The sequence below is a fragment of the Paroedura picta genome, chromosome 3, assembly GCF_049243985.1.
Source record: "Paroedura picta isolate Pp20150507F chromosome 3, Ppicta_v3.0, whole genome shotgun sequence".
NCBI classification, from domain to species: Eukaryota; Metazoa; Chordata; class Lepidosauria; order Squamata; family Gekkonidae; genus Paroedura; species Paroedura picta.
In genome coordinates this window covers 13,030,507-13,053,382 of record NC_135371.1, presented here as the reverse complement: position 1 = coordinate 13,053,382, position 22,876 = coordinate 13,030,507, and the positions used below count along the sequence as shown (strand labels likewise).

The following is a 22,876-nucleotide window of genomic DNA, read 5'->3' as shown; positions in this document are numbered from 1 at the left end:
AGAGAAATCCATGTCAGGGGTCAAAGAGATGGTGCGGGGAAAGGGGGGGGGCAGCAGCTTTGCTTTGGTATCGACGGCTGCAGGAAAGGAGACCTGTGGGAACGGACATCAAGAACAGCCACTGTCCAAGGGTGGAAGCAACCAGAGACCCCTGAACAGCTAGAGAGCCTAAAGCAGGGGTAGTCAAATTGCGGCCCTCCAGATGTCCATGGACTACAACTCCCATGAGCCCCAGCCAGTGAACGCCAGTGGGGGCTCATGGGAATTGTAGTCCATGGACATCTGGAGGGCTGCAGTTTGACTACCCCTGGCCCAAAGAGTGGGCATGAGCTGCCTCAGACTACCAGAGCATGCAAGTGAAACCACTATCAGAAAGAGATTTTTAAACAGAGGCTGATTCTGTGAAGGTTCAAGGGGGTGGCAGGTTGTAGTGGATGAGCGATAGGGCTGTGAGCAGGGGGTTGGACTAGATGGACCCAGGAGGTTCCCTTCCAACTCTGATTCTATGATGCCCATGGCAGGCCCCAGATTTTTCTCCTCCTAGCCCAATACCATACAAGGCCCAGAAAGTCCTCTTGTCACCCTGTGTTCTTCTTCCAGGTTTTGCCCCTTCTCAAAATACTATAAATTTTATATGAAGTTCCCCCCCCCACATGCATTGCCCCCAAATCTCCAGGAATTTCCCAGGGCAGAGTTACCACCAGGGGGCATCCAAATGGATGACTCACTTGCAATCCCCTTTCTACAGTGTTCCCAGTCCAACTATTTCAGAGAAAATGATATTTAAATTTTCTCTGGAATAAAGGCTTGGGGTAGGAGGGGGCAGACAACTCTGCCAAAACTGAGCCCGAATTTGTCTGGACATTCCCCTTTACTGCAGGGCTTCCTTCCTTACGCCCCTTTATGATGGGGACAGATTTTTCTGGAGAGCAGACGGAAAGTGGCCATTCCAGGAACAAGCATTTGCGTACGGTTGCCAACCTATAGCTGGGGATCTCCTGGGATTACTGCAGACGATCTCCAGGCGAAAGAGATGAGTTCACCTGGAGGAGACAGCTGCTTTGGAAGATGGACCCCACTGCTCCAGGGCATTAAACCCCCTTGAAGTCCAAACCCCGCCCTCCCCAAACTCCCCCCCCCCAAAAAAGAAACTTTCCAGGTATTTCTCACCCCTGAGGAAAAGCCTTTCCACGGCCAAGGTCAAGAGATCCTCTCTAAGGTCAGCCTCATGAAATGGCGGATCCTGAGATCACCAGACTTAAACATGGATCAAGGTTGCCAGCGTCTTTTATTTGTCATTTGGGATTTTCAGTGTGAGAGCTGAGATTATACATTCAAGCCTTTGTTAACAATTTGGCAGGTTTGAAGCCCCGTCTTTTTAACCGAAAAAAAGAGAAGCGTCAAGATTTAGCCTTTTCCTCACAAAGCAACAATGTACAAGAAGAAGAAGCAATCCGACAGGCCAGGAAAGATGCAGTCATGATATAGATGCCATGTTCATTTTCAGATTCTTCACCGAAAGAGGATTTTACGGCACCCTTAAGCCAGAGCCTAAAAAACAACAAGATATGTCTCATTAAAATCTGAAGAGTTGTGTGGCTGCAAACCTAATTTCCACCCATGTCCGGTTAGACGCTATTCATTGATTTGGGTCAGCCTTTTCAACCTTTAGACCACGGAGGAGCCCCTGAAATAATTTTCAGGCTTCGAGGCGCCCCGGAAGTGCTGTCAGCTGGCCACATCTCCCTGCCATGCCCCCAGAAGTTACATCACCATCCGCTAGTCCATTAAGGCACGAGGGGAAAAGTCATTGACCCCCTCCAGAACTCCCATGGACCCCTGGTTAGAAATTCCTCATTTAGATACAAAACTTATTTTTCTCCCCAATAGGCATCCAAAGCAGCTTATATCCTTCTCCCCACAACAACTTTGTGGGGCAGTTTGAGCAAACAGAGAATGACTACCCAAAGTCACCCCCCAGTGGAGGATGGGGAGGAACATACCAGGAGAAAGAGGAAGGCCTAGGCCACATCACCACTATCACACCAGAAGTGATGTCATCCTGCCACTGCATGGTATTTGGAAAAATCTATGTTCAAAATCAACTTCTACCATAGAGTTCTCACCCAAATACCAGAGTGGTGCCCAGATGTTGCTGAAGTGATGACGTCACTTCCTGTACAACGTCAACACAGTAGCCTGGGCCTTCCTCTTTCTCCTGGTAAGTCCCCCTGCTGGCCAGCCTGGCAGCAGGGGCCTCGCCTCAACTGGGGAGGGTGTGTCTGGCAACCCTGTCACTCAGAGACCTTCCATGGCAGAGTGGGGATTCAACCCCAGGTCTCGCAGATCCTAGTCCAGCTTTCTAAATATGCCATGCTGGCTCTCAGAAACACTAAAGATGACTATTCCTCCATGTACAGTTTACCCCAGGGGTAGTCAACCTGTGGTCCTCCAGATGTTCATGGACTATAATTCCCACGAGCCCCTGCCAGCCTTTGAAGGCTGGCAGGGGCTCGTGGGAATTGTAGTCCATGAACATCTGGAGGACCACAGGTTGACTACCCCTGGTTTAGCCCATTGGTAAATGCAGTCAATATCCCTGCTTGCAGCCTTTGACCGTCTCTGTTTAGTGACCCAGGGGTCTATGTACACAACAGCATTCTTGTCTGCACAAGACAATCACAAGAGGTCCATTGGACCTGGCTACTTCCAGATTTGAAGTCATTCTGAAAATATCTTGTAAGGCAGACTGACATGATTGTCCTCCTGTGGCAGATGAGCAGGGGTCGAAGCTGGGAGGAAATGGTGGCCAGAGCCATTTATAGAATTCAGCTAAGCTCAGGACTCCTAAACAGTGTCCTGCCTCAACTATTGGCTAAAAGATTTCACATGTTCCGAAGAAGGAAGGAATAAATGCTTCAGGCCCCTAGCTTCAAAGTTCTAACTGCATTTGAAAATACAAAATGATGGCTTCCTATTGACTTGGAAAGGTAGCCATATTCTTGGGGGGGAGGGGGGATAGAATTACTGTGAGATGAACAGAAATTCAGCATAAAGCTGGGCAAAGCTTAGGTTACAATGAAGAAGAGCTGGTTCTTATATGTCGCTTTTCTCTACCCGAAGGAGTCTCAAAGCAGCTTCTAATCACCTTCCCTTTCCTCCCCCCACAACAGACACCCTGTGAGGGAGGTGAGGCTGAGAGAGCCCTGATATCACTGCTCGGTCAGAACAGCTTTATCAGTGCCATGGCGAGCCCAAGGTCACCTAGCTGGCTGCATGTGGTGGAGAGGGGAATCAAACCTGGCTCACCAGATTAGAAGTCCGCACTCCTAACCACTATACCAAGCTGTCAGCCAGCTCACACATTAGGAGTCCTACTGTCCAGGCGGGGCCCCTGAAAATGCACCTGAACTCTAGGTACGTTTGCCAGCCCTTGCCTGGAAACTAGCAAGGCTTAACAGAGTGATCAACTGATCTGCATTGTAAGAACATGGCTGCTTTGGCAAGTAGGCTGTTTGGCATTATACCCCAATGAGGTCTTTCCGCTTCCCATGGCCTGCTGCTCCCAGCTCCTTTCCCAAATCTTCATGAATTTCCCTACTGAAGCTAGCGACCCTACACATTGTAGAGTCCATGGGAAGGTGGCAGACTTGCGGCCTGCCTGGTTAATGTACACCTACGTGTAGCCATCAGTACACGTGTAGCTGACTTACCCGTAAAATCCCCTCCACTGAGATTGAAAGGATATCTGGTGATCTTACTCGTCTGATGGGATGGGGCCTATTTGAAGCTGGGCTGTGAGGAAAGGAACAGACATTTCCAATAATGAGATGGGGAGAAAGGTTGCTTGTTGGAACCCTGCTCTGTATCAAACGTGGTATCCCTGGCCGTTTACAATTTTCCAAGGTGGTTTAAAAATCTCCTATATAATAGGCACATTGGAAGGACTGTCACTTCAACTTCCACACAATTATATATTTCGTAAGGATGTTAAAACATTACCCAAACTGTACGTAGCATGATTTCAAATGGTCAATTGTCTCCTTGGTGTTTCTAGTATACCACAATTGGGTGCTGAAACAGTTGATAAAAAAAGGCATCCAAACTAAAGAAGTTCAAGGACAGACTTCCCGATAAAGGCTGTTTCGATCATCTTCTTCAGTCTGCCAATTTCTTCTCCAAACAAAGCATTTCAAGTACTGAACATCTAGAAATACAACAATGGCTTACCTCTAGGATCCCCGCTGGCCAACATCTCCCAGAAGATGCAATAACCACTGGGTAACTCCTCATCGTGAGTGGGATGTGTGCTTATCTGAAAGAAGCTTTCCCCTGTATAAGCTGGCCACGTCCATCCATCCCCATCAGGGAACCTGTGAGGGGGATGAAAAGTTTACCAATCAGGTCCAGATGAAGGAGGTAAACAAGGAAAGAGGCAGAGATAAGGTTAAGAGACCGCCTGGTTTTAGCTGAAACAGTAGCACAGCCAGTTAAGCTGGCCTTAGAAGTCATGTATGTGCGTAAACAGCAGATCTCATATGAAGAACTGGGTTGCAGACCAAGGGAGCTTAGGTTGTAATAAAACTGTGTTAGTCTTTAAGGCAGGGTTAGTCAACCTGTATGAGCCTCTTGTGGCGCAGAGTGGTAAGGCAGCCATCTGAAAGCTTTGCCCATGAGGCTGGGAGTTCGATCCCAGCAGCCGGCTCAAGGTTGACTCAGCCTTCCATCCTTCAGAGGTCAGTAAAATGAGTACCCAGCTTGCTGGGGGGTAAGCGGTAATGACTGGGGAAGGCACTGGCAAACCACCCCCTATTGAGTCTGCCATGAAAACGCTGGAGGGCATCACCCCAAGGGTCAGACATGACTCGGTGCTTGCACAGGGGATACCTTTACCTTTACCTAGTCAACCTGTGGTCCTCCAGATGTCCATGGACTACAATTCCCACGAGCCCCTGCCAGCAAATGCTGGCAGGGGCTCCTGGGAATTGTAGTCCATGGACATCTGGAGGACCACAGGTTGACTACCCCTGCTTTAAGGCACCACAAGGCAACTGATTATTTTTCTGCAACAACTGATAAAGCTACTCCTATGGAATTCATAATTGGGGATGCCAACTTTTGTTGAATTCAAATATTTGTGGCACGTCCCCAGAACTGCCTGCTGGTTCAGTATTAGCATGGAGTTTCTCATCATTTGTCAAGTATCCAAAGCTATCTCATGGGCAAAAGCCTTTAAGGTGTTTCAAAGTGTTTTGCAAAATAATGACTTGGGGCCACAGGAGTCTGTCCAAGCACTCAAGCATTCTTGCCTGTGGAGCATGACTTTAAGTAAACAGTGATCTTGGATTGGGCTAGGGTTGCCAACCTCCAAGAGGTGCCTGGAAGTCTCCTGGTGTTACAATAGATCTCCAGACTACAGAGGTCAGTTCCCCTGGAGAAAATGGCTGCTTTGGGGAGGGGGGACAACGACTGTATGGCCTTGTACTTTCTCCTTTCCAAACCCCAGGCTCCCCTTTCCCCAAATCTCCAGATATTTCTCAATCCAGAGCTGGCAGTCCCAATTTGGTCTCCTCAGTGGTGGCACCCAACTTACCATATATGCTCTCCAGGGATTTTGGGCTGATGCCTACTTTGAAAGCTTTTACATACCAGGTGAACAAAAGTTGATTTTCCTGAGCTTTCAATGGATGCTACACGCTCCCCACCTCTATATTTATAACTGTTTAAATTTTTTTCCAGTTTGCAGTGATACCATGGCTCTATCTTCTTATAGTTTTTGCTCTAACTTCTGTTGTTAGCTACCACGGAAGCATCCGCTACAAAGCAAGACAAAAAAAGTTCTCGATTCATTCGTTGCAGAGAATTTTGCTCTCGTGCCACTATAAGGATCATAAAATGCATGCCACGTCAGCAGACGTGAGAGAGAGAGATCAGCACTTAAAACTGGAGCCCTTCCGCTCATGGGGGGAGTACAGGGTTGCCAATCTTCAGGAGGTGGCCGGAGTTCTCCTGCTATTTCAGCTGATCTCCAGACGAAAACGATCAGTCCCCCTGGAGAACATGGCCACTGCGGAAAACGGACTTTACACCATTCTAGCCTGCTCAAGTCCCTCCCCTTCCAAGCCCCGCCCTCCTCAGGCTCCACCCCTAACATCTCCAGGCATTTTCCAACCCAGAAAACCCAGAAAAAAGCCGGCAATTGTAAATGAGAGAGAAGGGGGACAAAGATAAAGAAATGGGGCGGGTGGAAGGGAATCACTTACCCGGTCTTTATAAACGCTCCCCAATACCGCATAACCCTTTGGCTCAGTTCCACTTCAACCGGCGGGTACGTGACATTGCCGCCTGCCCCGGACAATGGGTCGCCAAACACATAGGGCAGCTCGGAACAGTGAGGCACCCCGACCCAGTCATTTACGACCGATGTAAAGGAGGGGCGGTGGGTGAAGGAGTACGCAAACACGGGACTTCCGGTAGCCGCCATCACGCCAGCCACCACAGCCACCGGGCACAGGAAGAGGTAGTCCCCCGAAGCTCTAATCATAGCGTTTCGATACTGCGCCTGCCCTTGTTCCCTCTGCCTGTAGATGATGTCGGCCATCTCAATGGTGCCATCGGAAGCATCCGGGAGCAAGAGACGGAGCCCTTCTAGGAGCTGTCGATGGTTGATCAGGCTGTCGTTATAGAAGCTGAACCCGGGAGCGCTGTTTGCGAGAAACAGGGAACCCTCTGTGGTAGTGAAGCCGGTCAGGACACGTTTAACCGGGAAAGTCCTTACGTCCAGAAGTTTCCGGGGGGCATCTAGGAGGAATTCCCCGTCCGTCGTTGGCACAAAGAGAGTTTCCAGCAAAATCTTCTGACTTAAGAGAGGCAGTTTCTGCATGATCTCTCCTGGTTCTTTCGTCTGCAGGCAGCTCACAATGATTCTGTTTCTGTTCCCGCCGCAGTCGAGTATACGGCCCAGGGCCCGCCCTCTCACCTCAGCCTCCTCAGGGGTCACCCAAGCCCAGGGGGAGATGGAGGCTCCACTTTGCAAGGTGGCCTGAGCAAACAGATCCTGGCTCACGGGAGAGAGAAGATGGAAGCCAACGGATGCAGCCCCGGCGCTTTGGCCACCGAGTGTTATCTGATTGGGATCCCCACCAAAAGCAGCCAGGTTCTCCTTCAGCCAGCTCAAGGCCAGATGTTGGTCCCACAAGCCAATATTCCCGGGAACCTCTGGGGGTAGTGAGAGAAAGCCCAATGCACTCAGACGGTAGTTCAGAGAAGCCACAATGATGTTCTCACTGGCAGCCAAGAAGCTTCTGTCGAGAGACCCGCTTCCGCTGAGGAAACCACCTCCATGGATCCAGACAAAAACTGAGGCTGGGGCAGAAGGCCGGGGATGAGGCACCCAAATGTTGAGGAAAAGGCAGTCCTCGGAAAATGGCAAGGTGGAGTCTGACTCTGAATACAGTTCTTGTTTGTAGCTGGAAGGGCCTAAATTCTGCTGGTAGCAGGAACTGCCAAAGTTGGTAGCCTCCAGGACGTGGCTCCAAGGCTGGTGAGGACGGGGCTTTTGGAAACGCAAACTCCCGACAGGAGGTTCAGCATAAGGGATGCCCAGAAACGCCATCACCGTGCCCGAGGATGTTGTGAGGCGCTTGCCTTGGACAGGACCGCTTCTAGTGACCACCACGCTATCTTCCTCGGAGGCAGAACTGGAGCTCAGCAGGAGCAGAGCAAGCAGGCATGGAAGTGCTTTGTGTAAACCAGATGTCATGGCAACTGCAAAGAAATTAGCCCTAATAAGTTACATGGGATGAAATACGGATCCTGGCTTGGGGCTTCTGTCGTACTCCTCTTGCTAAAGGTAAAGGTATCCCCTGAGCAAGCACCGAGTCATGTCTGACCCTTGGGGTGACGCCCTCTAGCGTTTTCTTGGCAGACTCAATACGGGGTGGCTTTCCCATTTCCTTCCCCAGTCATTACCATTTACCCCCCCCCCCCCCAGCAAGCTGGGTACTCATTTTACCGACCTCGGAAGGATGGAAGGCCGAGTCAACCTTGAGCCGGCTGCTGGGATTGAACTCCCAGCCTCATGGGCAGAGCTTCAGACAGCATGCCGGCTGCTTTGCCACCCTGCACTACAAGAGGCTCTACTCCTCTTGCTATCCAAAATAAATTCAAATCAGATTAGAGTACAATAAGGTTTGTGAACTGATGGGGAATCGTGGCCCTGTCTTAATGCCCCTTCCAGAGGAACTATGGTTGCCAGCTCTGAGTTAGGAAATGTGTGGAGATTATGGGGTTGGAACCTGTACAAGGCATGGTTTGGGAAGGGAGGGCACTCGATGGGGCATGATACCATAGAATGTATCCCCTCCCAAGGCAGCCATTTTCTTGAAGGAAACTGAGACACTGCCGAACCCACCTGGAGGTTAGTGGCCCCATGGTGTCCAGAGAAACTTTCCTTTATATCCCATGTCATTCTGATATGGATATATGGGCCATGACTGCTTTTGTACATATTGTCAATGTATACTTTGATTTCCTACTAAAAGATAAATGCTTGAAAGATAAATGCTTAGACCAGGGTTGGCCAAACTGTGGCTCTCCAGGTGTCCATGAATTACAATTACCATAAGCCTCTGCCCAGGGACTCATGGGAATTGTAGTCCATGAACAACTGGAGAGCCACAGTTTGGCCGCCCCTGTTTAGACCATAGTACTAGCTCGATTCAGACCTGTTCACAGATTATAGTTATGTTACTGCCACCAATTCGCCCAGTAAAGGTTTGGTGAAAGGAAGGACTTCAGCAGGGTGTAATGCCATGTTTTCTATCCTCCAAAGATATGTTCTCTCTTGAGCTGATCTCCAAAGTCTGGAGATCAGATGTAATTCCATGAAATCTCCAGGCTTCTCCAGAAGGTTGGCAACCCTAATTTTCTACATGACAGCTCCTGGGGCTCCTAAGATAGTGACTGGCTCAGAATGCAGGACAGCAAGTTGACCCAGCCCAGCACAAACAAGAGAACTGATCAAGGCTATAGTCTAAGCAAGTGGTTCCACTCTTGGGATGCAGAAGTAGAGTAGGTGGGATGCAGGACTGTCATAACCAAGATGACAAATTCATTCTCTCTCAGTCGCCCAAAATGTGACATTCCGTCTCCTGCTGACCCTACCTGCCATGGATTATCCATCTGTGACCTCTGGGCATGCTGGTAGTCATAACAGAATGCCTGTAAGCTTATAAAGATCCTTCTCAGAAATCATGGGTGTTTGGTTTGTCTCATGGTGGGATCCAGGTGATTGGTGAGATGTCAAATATGAAAGCTGAGAACTACTGTCCTAGGCCAGAACTGCCATCCTTCCCTTCATACCAAAGAGTCTCATTCAAACAAGCCAATCAGATTCTTCACAGCCAGCTCTTATTCAAATGGACCAATCACATTTCTTTCACACTGCCAATCCCTCCCACCCTCCCTCCTCTGACTGGAAGAGAATTAAGTGGCTGTTCTTCCCTACACTCTTTTGCCAGTCATAAATGTTACTTGAATACTTTCCCAGGTTTTTTTTCCCTTCCTTCTGGCAAGCCTCATAAAGTCAAATTTTATTTCCTATTGTGCTTGACCCCTATAACTGAGTCCCCTTCCCAGGGGCTCTCTGGGACTGTTTACTCCATGACCAGCACCAATGCTTTCTTCTTAAAAAATAATAAAAATGCCAGTACTCATATATAAGGTCTCCTTTCCCTACTATCTTCACTCCCATTCTCTGAGGTGTCTCTCCAGGGAGGCAACTACTTGGTGAATGCCAGAATGTGTACAGCGGTCAGAATCTCAGTCTAGGATCGGAGATGCCTCACATTGCCAAAGGAGCCCACCAGATGCTAAACATATCAGCCATGACCTTGCAACTGGAAGGAGTCAGGAGGGAGCCTGAGGGCACTGGCAGCAACAGCATGATGTCATTTCCAGGAGGGATGTGATACCTCTCTAGGGATTTCTGGAGACTCTGTGAAACCATAGAGTTTCCGGTAATTCCTAGGGCAGCACCAACCGCTTTAAAAAAAAAATTTCTCTGCTGGCCACAGGCACCATGGCAGGACACAGGAGCCAGAGAGAAAATGGCGGCCCGACTGGGTGCCCCTGAGCTGGGTGCCCCTGAGCTCTTTCACCCTAGCCTACCTTATAGGGTTACTGTGAGGATACGATTGAGGAGAGGAGAATATGTAAGCCACTTTGGGTCTCCGCTGGGAAGAAAGCTGGTATAATGTGGGAAATACATAAAATAAGAACCAGGTCCTAGTTTTAAAGGTTGTGTGGTATTTGACATGAAATGTACTGGAACGGTGCTCTGACGTCTGTCCGCAATCCTCATTCTCCTCAATAAACTGCCTCCGACTGCTTTCTTTTATTACGCCTGTATTGAAGCTCTGTCACTTTCCATTTCCCAAATTTCTGGGCAGACAGAATTCGTTTCCCTCCAGCTGCCCCCCCCCCCTTTCCCTGTACACACCACCAATAGCAGAAGGAATGAGGCAGGTTCAGAGAAGAGTAGACAAAACTGATGGGAGAGAAGAGGCAAGACGGGGGGAAAGGGTCACAGTGCCCGTCAACAACCTGGATCAAAAAATTTCTTTCCCATTTCATATAGATTTAATGTGAGTAAATGGGCAGATAAAGCTTTTCCTGGCATGGAGGTAATTCCCATCAACCTGGGGGGAGGGGTTGGTTTCAAGTCCTATTAAGCTTCTATTAAAGAGACAGGGTATTTTTTTTTCTCCAAGTATTTCTTCAGAGCATAGATTCTGGATTCTTCATTTATTTTCTCTTCGGTGCCTTTCTTTTACTAAGGCACTCATGTTACCTCACCACACACACACAATGTTACCTTACCACACACATACACACACACACATTGCTTTATATATCAATGCAGGTTGACACCTGAAAATGATCAGCACCTTCCGTCTCCTCATTCCACACACAAAGGTGAATGCACTTTCAATGCACTTTAGAAGTAGATTTTCCTGTCCTGCATTGGAAAATCCAGCTGCAAAAGCACATTGAAAGTGCATTATCCTACATGTGCAGAATGAGTCCTAGGCAATGGTACAGTTCTGCACTTGATGGTAGCTGTGAATTTCCTACATTCTGCAAGGGGTTGGATTAGATGACTCTGGAGGTCCCTTCCAGCTCTATGGTGTTAAAGGCTTCCCTTTAGAAGAAGAGTTTGTTCTTATATGCCACTTTTCTCTATCCGGAGTCTCAAAGGGACTTACAATTGCCTTCCTTTTCCTCTCCCCACAACAGACACCCTGTGAGGGAGGTGAGGCTGGGAGAGCCCTGATATCTCTGCTTGGTCAGAACAGCTTGCATGTGGAGGAGGAGAAGGGAATCAAACCCAGCTCACCAGATTAGAAGTCCAAGCCACTAGCCACTACATCGAGCTGTAGACAGAGGGGGCTCCAAATGAAGGGGGGCTGCTAAGCTTGTGGACTAGGGGCCCAGGAACTCCCACTGCAAAGTCAGTCCCCTATAGCAGGGGTATAGCAAACGCTGGCAGGGGCTCATGGGCATTGTAGTCCATGAACATCTGGAGGATCACAGGTTGACTGCCCCTCCCCTATAGCACTGCTGTTTCTAATTTGTCCCCGAGCCATTTTGAATCCCTGAGCTGGGGAGGGGGCGGATGTGATAAACTCACCCTTTGTGTCCATGATGCAGTTTGGGAGTTGGGGGTGTTGCAGTTCTCAGCCCGACTCACAGCCTCGGCGGATTATCGTCTGTGCTGGGCTGCAATTACTGGTGTTGGTGCAAACTGTGCCCTAGTTATACCCTGAAGGAAGCTGCCAAGTCCACGGAGAGCTAGCCGTGGACATTGCCATATCGTTCGGGACTGTGGGACTGCAACGTCAAGGCCAAAGGCTCAGAAAAACAAACAACTTGTTGGATTAAAGTCCAAGCCATTTCTTTGATAAAAGGATTTATCAACGGCAGATCGTTCTCCGTTCCACAGTTAGGCATCTTGAGATGGTTGATGATGAATGCAGGGAGAATTGATTGAAGCACACAGACTGAGCTCTCTCCAGGGCTTGGCCTCAGGACACATTTTGAGGACAGAGTTTAACCCTGCAAAGAGAACCACTGTGGTGTGTTAAGGGGCTTGAGACAGCCTGATTCAAATTTACCATCTACTACGAATTCATTGAGCCTCTTGTGGCACAGAGTGGTAAGGCAGCTGTCTGAAAGCTTTGCCCATGAGGCTGGGAGTTCAATCCCAGCAGCCGGCTCAAGGTAGACTCAGCCTTCCATCCTTCCGAGGTCGGTAAAATGAGTACCCAGCTTGCTGGGGGGTAAACGGTAATGACTGGGGAAGGCACTGGCAAACCACCCCGTATTGAGTCTGCCATGAAAACGCTGGAGGGCATCACCCCAAGGGTCAGACATGACTTGGTGCTTGCACAGGGGATACCTTTACCTTTACCTTTACAAATTCATTGGGTGGCCCTGCTGCAAGTTGTTTTCTTCTTATCCTAACCTACAAATTATATTTTAGGGGTACTGGTTGCCATGGGGGCCCACCAGGCAGGCCATTTAACCATCTTAGGCAGACACACACAAAATCCTCAGCTGGGCAGTTCTACCCACCCTTGCCTCTGGAACCAGAGGAAGAAAATGGCAGGGGGTCAGAAACAACATTGCACCAGAAGAAGAAGAGTTGGTTTTTATATGCCACTTTTCTCTAGCAGCTTCCAATCACCTTCCCTTTCCTCTCCCCACAAAAGACACCCTGTGAGGGAGGTGAGGCTAAGAGCGCCCTGATATTACTGAAGAAGAAGAGTTGGTACTTATATGCCGCTTTTCTCTACCCAAAGGAGTCTCAAAGCGGCTTCCACTCACCTTCCCTTTCCTTTCCCCACAACAGACACCCTGCGAGGTGGGTGAGGCTGAGAGAGCCCTGATATTACTGAAGAAGAAGAGTTGGTACTTATATGCCGCTTTTCTCTACCCAAAGGAGTCTCAAAGCGGCTTCCACTCACCTTCCCTTTCCTTTCCCCATAACAGACACCCTGTGAGGTGGGTGAGGCTGAGAGAGCCCTGATATTCCTGCTCGGTCAGAACTGCTTTATCAGTGCTGTGACGAGCCCAAGGCTGCATGGGGAGGAAGAGCTGGAAATCAAAGAGGCTCGCCAGATTAGAAGCTGCTTAACCACTACACCAAGTTGGCACCAATTGTTAACATCCTGTCTGGACAAAACCCTGAATGCAATGCCAACTTGTCCAGGTGTTTCCCTGGTTGTGATGTCACCATTCATTCATTCATTCATTCATTCATTCATTCATTCATTCATTCATTCATTCCGCCCTCCCTGAAGGCCCAGGGCAGTTTACATCAAACAGGAACAGTACAAATAACTCATTTTATAATAATACGGTAATACAGTGGTCCTCAACCTTTTTATCACCGGGGACCGGTCAACACTTGACAATTTTACTGAGGCCCGGGGGGGGGGGTAGTCTTTTGCCGAGAGACGTTGCCGCCGTCTGAGCCCCTGCTCTACTTGCTTTCCCACTGGCGCCCCTGACTTTCCGCCGCTCACTGGGGGGCACTACCAGCAGCAGCTGTGCAGTGCCACGCTGAGGGGTAACCCCAACCATAGTGGCCGCCAGAGAGCACTGAAGGTGAGCCGGTGGCAGAGTGGCAGGGCAGCCCCCGAGGCAGCAGCCAGGGAGGAGGATGAGGAGGAGCCGCGGCCCAGTACCAACTGATCTACGGACCGATACCAGTCCCCGGACTGGGGGTTGGGGACCACTGCGGTAATAGTAACATTATAAACAAAACAACATTGGGGAGAACAATAAGGAAAGGCTTACTAATGGCCCAGTGGAGTGGGTGAGTCCGCAGTGATGGTTGTAGGAGGAAGGTATGGAGAGCAACATCATGTTCACCCTTTGCCCTGGCACCAAAGCTTCCAGGAGGGCCAGGTTAGCCTGGCATTATGAGAGGCAATTGATGTATTTAAATCCTGCCTTCCCTTGTGGTTCAGCAGTTCCCAAAGCACGTTTCAGGGAATGTTAAGCACGGAATAATATAATGAAAGCCATTTAGACAGCAAGAACGACTGAAATCCTGGGGCCAGTCCAGAATCTAATGGGCCGCAGCCCAAGGCACGAGCCACAGGCTCAAAGCCAAGGGCCCTTTGGCTCTTGCTGTTCAACTTTGCGTCTCCTGGCCTTGCCCAAGACATATATCTGAGATGGGCAGAGCAGACAGAAGGACAAGGAAGATTCTGCAGCTGGCAGCAATGTTCCTTCCACTCTGCGCTCCCCGCTCCCCATGGATAGCGGGCTGCTCCTCCTGTTTTGCAGAGCAAAAATCTCCTTCAGCTCAAAGTGAAGATTTAAAATTTAAAAAATATGCATCTTACAATTTAATCCAGGGGTATTCAAACTGCAGCCCTCCAGATGTCCATGAACTACAATTCCCAGAAGCCCCTGCCAGCGAATGCTGGCAGGGGCTTCTGGGAATCGTAGTCCATGGACATCTGGAGGGCCGCAGTTTCACTACCCCTGAAATTTTAATCCATTAAAAAGCTGCCCTTGCAAAAGTCACTCAAAAGGGTGGGCGGGGGCACTACTCGGTCCTTACAACAGAGGTAGTCAAACTGCGGCCCTCCAGATGTCCATTCGCTGGCAGGGGCTCCTGGGAATTGTAGTCCATGGACATCTGGAGGGCCGCAGTTTGACTACCCCTGCCTTACAACATTCGTTTTGTTTGGCGCATTGATAGTAGGGGATAGCTATGATGGATCCACACCGATAGAGTATTTCGGAAAGAAGACATAAAGCACATGGAAAGACGGTAAATGCTTCAGTGCAGGGATCCTCAACCTGTGGCCCTCCAGATGTTCACGGACTACAATTCCCATGAGCCCCTGCCAGCATTTGCTGGCAGGGGCTCATGGGAATTGTAGTCCATGAACATCTGGAGGACTACAGGTTGAGGATCCCTGCTTTAGTGGCTATTCAAAGCGCAGAGAAACAACTCTCCCCTCGCTTCACTACCTCCGTGCTCGTCTCGCTACCTTTGCTCAATCAACACAAGACGCACGGAATAGGCGGGCAAGAACTACATGTCCCATAAGCCTTTGTGCTTCCCCGTCTCCCAAAAGCCGGAAGACGGGGGCGTGCTCGTGCTAGAGAAGAGAGCCGGTTTGGTTCGGGCTCGTGAGTAGGATCAGTCCCCGAGCAGCGAGGAGGGCCAGAGACCCGGAGGTGGGAAAGGCGATTTTGCAAGCAAGATCTGTACTCTTTATGATTGTCGGAAGAAGCGTGCGTGCCCACGAAAGCTCACACCTTGAATAAGGTGCCCCTGGACTCAATTTTTGCAATCCTAAACAGGTTACTGGGAATCCACTGGCTTGTTTGTTTCCACGAATGTCGTCTTAAGACTGCACTGCCGGAAAGGGAACGCCCCCTAAGTGGTAATGAACGGGAAATTAATTAATAACTGATTCGGATGGACTTTAGACGCGTTCCCGTGGCGGCTTTTAAATCGTTTTAAAGTTGTGTAAACTATATGTATCTTTTGATTTAAATGTTTAAGGTGTGATGTTTCAATGATGTTTCAATCTATCTGTGTTAATATTGTAATTTGATGTAGGGTGGTATACAAATATAAAATTAAGTAGTATCTCCCCTCCCCCTCCAGGTTTGTGGCTTTTGTCTCACCTCTATCAGTCTGGCCTAGATTTCTCCCATCCGCCATGATAAAAGACAAAGAAGCATTCCAGAGACTCAGTTTCCTTTACCAGGTGAGATTAACAGACCCTGTATGCCAGTGGTCTACATTAATTTGGGGGGGGGGGAGTGATCTTTGGGAGCTTTTTGCGGTCTTTTCTCGCCATTTCCACAAACAATCACAGAGTTTGTCTTTCAGGTTTGCATGTGCATGCGTACACCGATTTCCTTTAAAATAGGAAAGGATGGGTAGATACATCGATAGGCATAACATTGTTAAGTTCAGGGCCTCAAACACTCTGTGGACAGGTAGAATTATGCCCTGACTTCCATGGTATGAATAGCAAGGTTGTGCAACTTTGAGTCAGTAGAGCCTGGGAACAGGTAGCCACTGGGGAAAACCATCGTCCCATTTAGGATTCTAAATTAGGTATTTTACTCTGCCAGTGTATCACCAGTGGCTGCTTACAAGGAATGGGTCATGCCTACTCAGAGCAGATCTGAGGTTCATTGGTGCCTTGCATAATCTCTGCTCTTAATGCTTCTCCAGTCCCTCAGGCTAATCTCTTTGCTAGCCTTGCTGGCTGTAATTCACTCACTGGAGATTCAACCTGGGACTTTCTGGGCACAAAGTAAATGCTCTGATACATCTTCAAGTGTTCCTCACTGTACTCTTAATTTGTGCAGCGGGAATATTTTATTTGGCCTTCTGGGCTAAGAAGTCTAACCCCTCTGGAAGATCCTGCTACACAGCGTGCCTGTGGGGATGGAGAACATACATGTCCCTGGCTGTATATATGGGGTGTAGGCTTCCTCAATTCATCTCTCTCCTGTTTCCCCCAACAGGCAGCACACTGTGTCTTGGCACAAAACCCAGAAAACCAAGAGCTGGCCCGATTCTATTGCCATACGCAGAACAGCATCAGCCGACGGCTCGTCTTGAGACAGTGAGTGCTTGGATGGGGATTAATGGAGTACAAGGCCTCTGTCTTCTCAGGCTAAACACTGGCTGTAGCACAGTTCCAAGCAGCTGTATCTGGAACTGCTTCCGTCTCTGGTTTTGGGGCTTTCACTGTTATTTCAGCCAAGCTGTCTAGTAACCTCTCTTGGGCCTTTTTAGTTCATCCAGAAACCGGAGATCAGTGGATGATTTTCGTATTCTGACTTATTTAGAGAGACCCAATTTAGTGTTTTAAGAGTGCTGGATTTGAACTTGGAAGCCCCAAGTTCAAAATCTTGGCGATTGGGTTGTGAGTGTCCTGCATAGTGCAGGAGGTGGGACTAGATGACCCAGGGGCCCCTTCCAACTCTATGATTCCATGATTCTATGAAATCCCCACTCTGCCATGAAAGCTCAGTAGGTGATCTTAATCTGTAGCCTCTCTCTCTCTTAGCGTAACCTATATTTCACAGGTTGTTGTACAGATCAAGGAGAGGAGGAGGAGGGATTATTATAAGCCACTTGGGTTCCCTGTCTGAGTGAAAAGTGGGGTACAAATATTTAATTAATTAATATGCCCCCCTCCTGGCACACTGGCTCAGGAAAGTGTACATCATTTGATACATACATCAATATAATTAAATCAATGAAAATAAAAAACTATATTAATCAACATTTTAAAATATCCGCATCAACAATCCTGGTTTTAGAAGAAGAGTTATTTTTATACCCCACTTTACCCTGCCCAAAGGAGTGAAAGTGGCTTACAATTGCCTCACCTTCCTCTCGCCACAACACATACCCTGTGAGGTAGGTGAGGTGCAGAGAGCTCTGACAGGACTGCTCAGTCAAAACAGCACTATCAGGACTGTGACTAGCCCTCGGTCACCCGGATGGCTGCATGTGAAAGATTGGGGAATCAAACCTTGCTCACCAGATTAGAAGCTACTGCTCTTAACTGCTATACCACACTGGCTCTTTAGAATACCTTCAGTTCTCCCAGAAATAGTTTCAGTCTGGGGACAGGGCTCTAGTATTTCTGTCTCAGTTCTTCTTCCCAAGCACAACACTCAGCAATGTGGTAAACCTCACAGGTGTCCCTCAAGGCCGGCAGGTAGGGAGTACAGACACCAGCACTGGCTCATAAGGAACAACATGTCGCATGCCAGTTTTGTGCTTTGTTACCTGAACCTTGATGCAGCAGAAAGAGTTTTGGGGGACGTGTCCCATTGTATGACATGTCTTCATTGTTTCTGCTTGTCTTGTCTTGTAGGGACCCTTCTGTGAAACGAACTATCTGTAAATCCTGCTTCTCCCTTCTTATCCCTGGAGTCAGCTCAACTGTACGCCAAAGAAGTAGGTGTCCCTTCACTTCTTCGCATTTGTAGCAGTGTCTGACTCCTGAGATCCGTATGTTCAGCATACAGCAGAAAAGGAAGTCTTGCTGGCCTTGGAAATACTATAATGTTTACTAAATTACTGTGATGGCTGGGCAGTCTTTTGAATGTATGAAGAAGCATCAGTGAAACAGGAGATATCTGGAATTCCTATCATGCCCTTCAAGTATCCAATGTCCTTCCAGTAACTTCAAGTTTAAGAATATTGTCAAAGTTTTTGCAAGTCCAATGTGCAATAATTGCAAATTTATCTACTGTAAGCTGGGCATGGTGCCATGTTGTGAGACACTGTGCCAGAAAAATAAATGGCTGTTTTGCATTTATTTTGCACACTTGAATCACCCTATTGAACTTGTGTGTTAAATATGAATCGATGCCTTTTTGATATATAAATTTGTATTGATAACTGTCTGCATTTATGAGCATTTTATTGGCCTTGCATACATAGTGGATTTCTTGGAACAGCCAACTGTTCACTAAACTATTGGGCTTTATATTGTTGGAGGTAGGGCCGCACCCAGCATTTGAGATAAGGATAAAGAGAAAGAACATGCTGCGGAGTTGCCACTGGCTCAAGGTGACCCCATCTGTGGAGACGTTTAAGCAAGAGAAGAGCAGTGTTGCTTAGCCATTGCTTTCCTCTGCATAGCAGCCCCATCTTCCTTTTTGCTGTCCTATTCAAGTCCTAGACATGGCCAACACGGCTTTGCTCCCAAGCCCTGACATGCTTGGGCCAAGCTGGCCCAGCATATCAGTAAGCCCAGCATAACAGAAGTGCTGGGAAGCAAAAGACTGTCCCTTGCTCTCTCTGGGCTCTGAAGCTTCCCCCTTCCTTAGCCAAGCGATCGGGTTGTGTTTTGAAGTGGAACAGTAGCCTGTTTGGGATTGGGTAGCGACTGATCTAGCAGATGAGCGGAGGAGGAGAATCAAAATGTATTTATTTATTTGTTTGTTTGTTTATTTATTTATTTGATTCATATAACGCCCTTTCATGTGGCTCAGGGCGGTTTACATACAACATGGGGGATACATGGAATGAATTGATATATATAACATAAACAAATACAACAACAGTAATCTAAATAACATAATTTCAGTGATCGTCGTAAACAATATAACAGGAACGGAACTTAGCTAAGACCCTTAAAGAGGACAGACTGGTTCAGGCCATGGAGGGGATGTCTGAGGGGGGACTTGTTGTCAGTCTCAGGTAAATGCCTGGTGGAGAAGCTCCCATTTGCAGGCCCTGCAGAATTTTGGGAGTTCGGACAAGGCCCTGATCTCTTCAGGGAGCTCGTTCCACCAGGACAGAAAAAGCTCTGGCCCTCGTTGAGGACCGACGTGCTTCTGTGGGGCCAGGGATCACTAGCCAGTTGTAGGGAATTGAAGTGAGATTGTGTTTTCAAGGCATCCCTGACTCCTTCACTCCCTCGCCTCCTTGACTAGAGCGCCGTAATCAGCGGTGGACTGTTGTGAGGTGCCTCAACTGTGGCTTAACCAAGCGGTTTCTCAGCAACCCTGATTATAAATTATGGTCGGAGCAGCCGGAAGCATTACTGGAGAATCATATCCTTGCCAGTGGAGGGGCAAAAGGTAAAGAAGAAATGTTTGGGTCTGTGGAGCGGGCACAGTGCTTCGAAGCTTAATTTGTAAGATTGTGCAGAAGGATTAAGAAAGAACCGGAGAAGAAGCATCTCTTGTTCTCCTTGGTCACGAAAGCCCACTTGGTTGGGCTGGGGTTGACTTGTGGCTAACAGTGAACAAGCTGTAGTTGGGTGTAGTTGGGCTAATTATGACAGAAGTGAAAATGGGAGTCCTGCGGTTCAGAAGGAAATGCCTCTCTTTTGGGTTAAGAGGGAAAAGCCCTGTTGTTGAGGCCAAGGCCAAAGAAGCTTGGAAACCCTTGCGAGAAGGAAGATTTGGGAATTTGTGAGGGATGGAGTCAGAAGGGACTTATTGCTGGTTATTGGGAAGAGTGCTGAGGTATCTGAAAGAGCAAGGCCAGCAGTGAAGTAGCTGGCATTCAAAACCTCTAGAGGTGGTATGTAGGCTGACGGGAGGCCTGTGGCAGTAAAGTGAAAGGGATGAAACTTAACTGAGGACTTTTCTTTGGGACTAACCATATTTTTGTACCAGAACGTGGTGGGGACTGTACCACTTCAGTACTGCTTCAGGCTACTTTTTTAAAAAAACGTACCTCCATATTAATAATTCACTGTAAATGGAAAAAGTACACCATGCCAGTAGCTTAGATCTTTTTTTAAACTGTAGCGAATTTTTTACATAGGGGAGAATTAAAATGCATTCCCTCACAGGCACATAGTCTGAAGTGGTATAGCCCATTCTGCCTGCCCAGTCATCTTTATGTGTAGAGCAGGTCTTCGATCAAGGCTGGCCAAACTGTGGTCCTCCAGATGCCCATGGACTACAATCACCATGAGTCACTGCCAATTTGTGCTGGCAGGGGCTCATGGTAATTGTAGTCCGTGGACAACCGGAGAACCACAGTTTGGCCACCCCTGCCTTGGATTAACTGGATGGTGTAATAGGACTTGATACAAAGTGAAGCAATGGGTTTAATTTCCTCAGACCGGGAGGGCCTAGTGGTTATAGTGTGTTGTTCTTCTAGGAAATCTACGGAAGAACTGTGTTGGGAAGAACGAGGATATGGGGCAACCAAGAAAAAGACTGATTCTGCAAATGGAGCTCTGGAGGCTGGGTTACTGGAATCATCTTATGCTTTTTATTTCCCTTTGTCTCTCTCTAGGCCAAAGGCCGAGCCCAGTTCAGCAGTCCCTCAAAGCTTCTGCCACAGAGAAGGCAACAGGCCCGAGTACCAAACCTCTGGCTCAACCTGCCTCTGAGGAGGCCGCAGTGGGCACCAAATCGAAGGAGAAGGGCCCAAGGGAAAAGTGACCCACCCCCTTCCTTCTCCATTGTGGGAAATTCGTTTGGTAGCCCCAGAGCTGGAGGGAGAAGAAAGCCAATGTGGCTAACAAGATTGTTTGAAAGGGGTGAGGAATTCTGGAGTACAGCAAGTAAAGGCCTGGTTAAACCATTTGCAGGAGCTGGTGGGCATGGGAATTGAGGTGCCTTTTATACAGGCCCTTTAAGGCAACTAATTTTTAGGCAGAAAGCCTCCTACTGAAAGAGACCTGATGACAAGCCATCTCCCAACCCCACTGCCTGTTTTCTTCTCTGCCCCCCACTTCCCCCCACTTTTCTCATTTTTATTGCCCCATACATTCCTCTCATTCAGTTGGCATTCCTGGAGGGCCAAGTTCCCCCAGGCAGTTGATAGAATCCTAGAGTTGGAAGGGGCTCTGTAGGCCAACCCCCTGCTCAAAGCAGGATCAGCCTGAAGCATCCAGTTGGGTTCTACTGTTTGTTGACTTCGGTTATTGAGCAGATGCGCCTGCAAAAAGTCCCAAATTTGAGGGGAATGATGAAGTAACTCGTTTTTGGACTCAGAGTGAGACATTGCTACACACCAGTCCTCCTTTTTATATGGGGAACATTAGAAGTGAGCAAATCTGAAATAAAATCTTGTTGCAGAAAGTCTCTGTTGTGACCTTCTTTCTAATTGGGTGGTTCAATTTTTACCATTTCTCCTGAAGGAAATAGGGCTGGGCTAAAATAAAAACTCAAATGTTTCTTTGGTGGGTTTGGGAAATAATCCATATCTTTAATTTGTTGCTTTTGGTGAGCTGTAACATGTTTAAATGTAAACATGAGGGAAATTCAAATATATTATTTGATATACACCAGCCTTTACAGAAATTCTGCATGTACACAATATGTATATGCATGAAATATATTGAGATGTCTTCTCTCTGACCCACAGAGGGCATCAAAGAACTTTTGAATGGTTCAGAACTGCTGGCTTCTGTGTAAGTGAGGATACTACAGAACAGGACAGAAGTGGTGTTTGAAGAAAATTTGAATTGCAGCCTAGCCTAAATAAGAAGAGCCTTGCTGGTTCAGACCAAAAGTCGAGCATTCTGTCCATTGATGGACTCTCATATCTGCAGAACTCAGATGTTTTTCTGTGCTTCCTTAGAATGGAAATGGGTCTGATAGAAAAAAGAAAGACATCTTTCTTGATTGTTTACTAACATATATACTGTGAAATAAACACCGCCCTTCCTAAATTAATTAAATACCTGTTTATAAAACACTATAGCTTTGCAATAAAAAGGGTTTATGGGATGGAAAAAGTAATTGAACTGCAGAAAAATGTATGATGGATTAGCTCAATGTTTACTGTACATATCACCACCATCATCCTTTTTTCTGCAGTTCAATTACTTTTTCCTTTCTAAGTCTCTTTAGTATGCTATGTGTAACTTCAGGCAGATCTTTGCCTGTGTTGTTTGGATGTTTGGTTGCCTTATGTCCGTTTTTTTTTTTAAGAAATGCTTGCCTTGTTTTCCAGTTCTTCCAGCCTGTCTCCAGGGTATTGTTTTGTTTGTCTGAAATCTTTGTTTTATATTATTTTGGAGTCCACCTGGTGAGGAAGATTGGCTTTAAACAAATTTAAAAATAGAAATAATAATAGCTCGAACCTGCAAGTGGATTTTATTACTCAAGACTTGGATGGTTACAGAGGCCCTCAGGTGGAAAGGGTAGGATTCAACCTGTTCCCCTCTAATTGGGCCCCTCACAAAATTCTTCTCTGTTTGTGGAAACAAGTGTCAATGGTCTCTTATCTTGTCCAGAGACCATTTTTCCTGCCCATGGCCTCTCATGATTGGCAATACTGTTTCTGGGCCTCCCAGGAAATCTCTGCCCTCCCCCTCCCCCCTCTGAC

At 47.8% G+C, this 22,876-nt stretch overlaps 2 protein-coding genes across 5 annotated transcripts; one reads left to right on the top strand and one right to left on the bottom strand.

Annotated features, from left to right (window-relative positions):
• Nucleotides 1-1,269: 1,269 nt before the first annotated feature.
• On the bottom strand, nucleotides 1,270-11,866 carry LOC143831562 (acetylcholinesterase-like). The gene is made up of 5 exons (XM_077324645.1): nucleotides 11,693-11,866; nucleotides 6,264-7,767; nucleotides 4,231-4,373; nucleotides 3,714-3,795; nucleotides 1,270-1,551 (listed from the first exon to the last, which is right to left on the bottom strand). The coding sequence occupies exons 1-4, from the start codon at nucleotides 11,703-11,705 to the stop codon at nucleotides 3,758-3,760; spliced, it is 1,698 nt and encodes a 565-aa protein (XP_077180760.1). The 5' UTR covers nucleotides 11,706-11,866; the 3' UTR covers nucleotides 1,270-1,551; nucleotides 3,714-3,757.
• Nucleotides 11,867-15,147: 3,281 nt separating this feature from the next.
• Nucleotides 15,148-21,624, top strand: RPP21 (ribonuclease P subunit p21). Of its 4 annotated transcripts, none has more exons than XM_077324724.1 (6): nucleotides 15,148-15,264; nucleotides 15,701-15,803; nucleotides 16,576-16,676; nucleotides 17,943-18,025; nucleotides 19,513-19,659; nucleotides 20,834-21,624. In XM_077324724.1, the coding sequence occupies exons 2-6, from the start codon at nucleotides 15,756-15,758 to the stop codon at nucleotides 20,980-20,982; spliced, it is 528 nt and encodes a 175-aa protein (XP_077180839.1). In that variant the 5' UTR covers nucleotides 15,148-15,264; nucleotides 15,701-15,755; the 3' UTR covers nucleotides 20,983-21,624. The 4 variants fall into 4 exon arrangements, with proteins under 4 accessions (XP_077180839.1, XP_077180838.1, XP_077180836.1 ...); XM_077324723.1 differs by having other exon boundaries at nucleotides 15,154-15,390; XM_077324721.1 differs by having other exon boundaries at nucleotides 15,155-15,473.
• Nucleotides 21,625-22,876: the final 1,252 nt, after the last annotated feature.

Excerpts from the sequence above, each read along its gene's own strand:
- LOC143831562 (XM_077324645.1), bottom strand. Across the intron at positions 4,374-6,263 it reads GGAGCGTTTATAAAGACCGG|GTTCCCTGATGGGGATGGAT; the intron begins GTAAGTGATTCC and ends TCCCCCTCACAG. Across the intron at positions 3,796-4,230 it reads GGCCAGCGGGGATCCTAGAG|CCCAGCTTCAAATAGGCCCC; the intron begins GTAAGCCATTGT and ends CTTTCCTCACAG.
- RPP21 (XM_077324724.1), top strand. The coding sequence starts at position 15,756 with ATGATAAAAGACAAAGAAGCATTCCAGAGACTCAGTTTCCTTTACCAG. Across the intron at positions 15,804-16,575 it reads GACTCAGTTTCCTTTACCAG|GCAGCACACTGTGTCTTGGC; the intron begins GTGAGATTAACA and ends TTCCCCCAACAG. Across the intron at positions 16,677-17,942 it reads CGACGGCTCGTCTTGAGACA|GGACCCTTCTGTGAAACGAA; the intron begins GTGAGTGCTTGG and ends CTTGTCTTGTAG.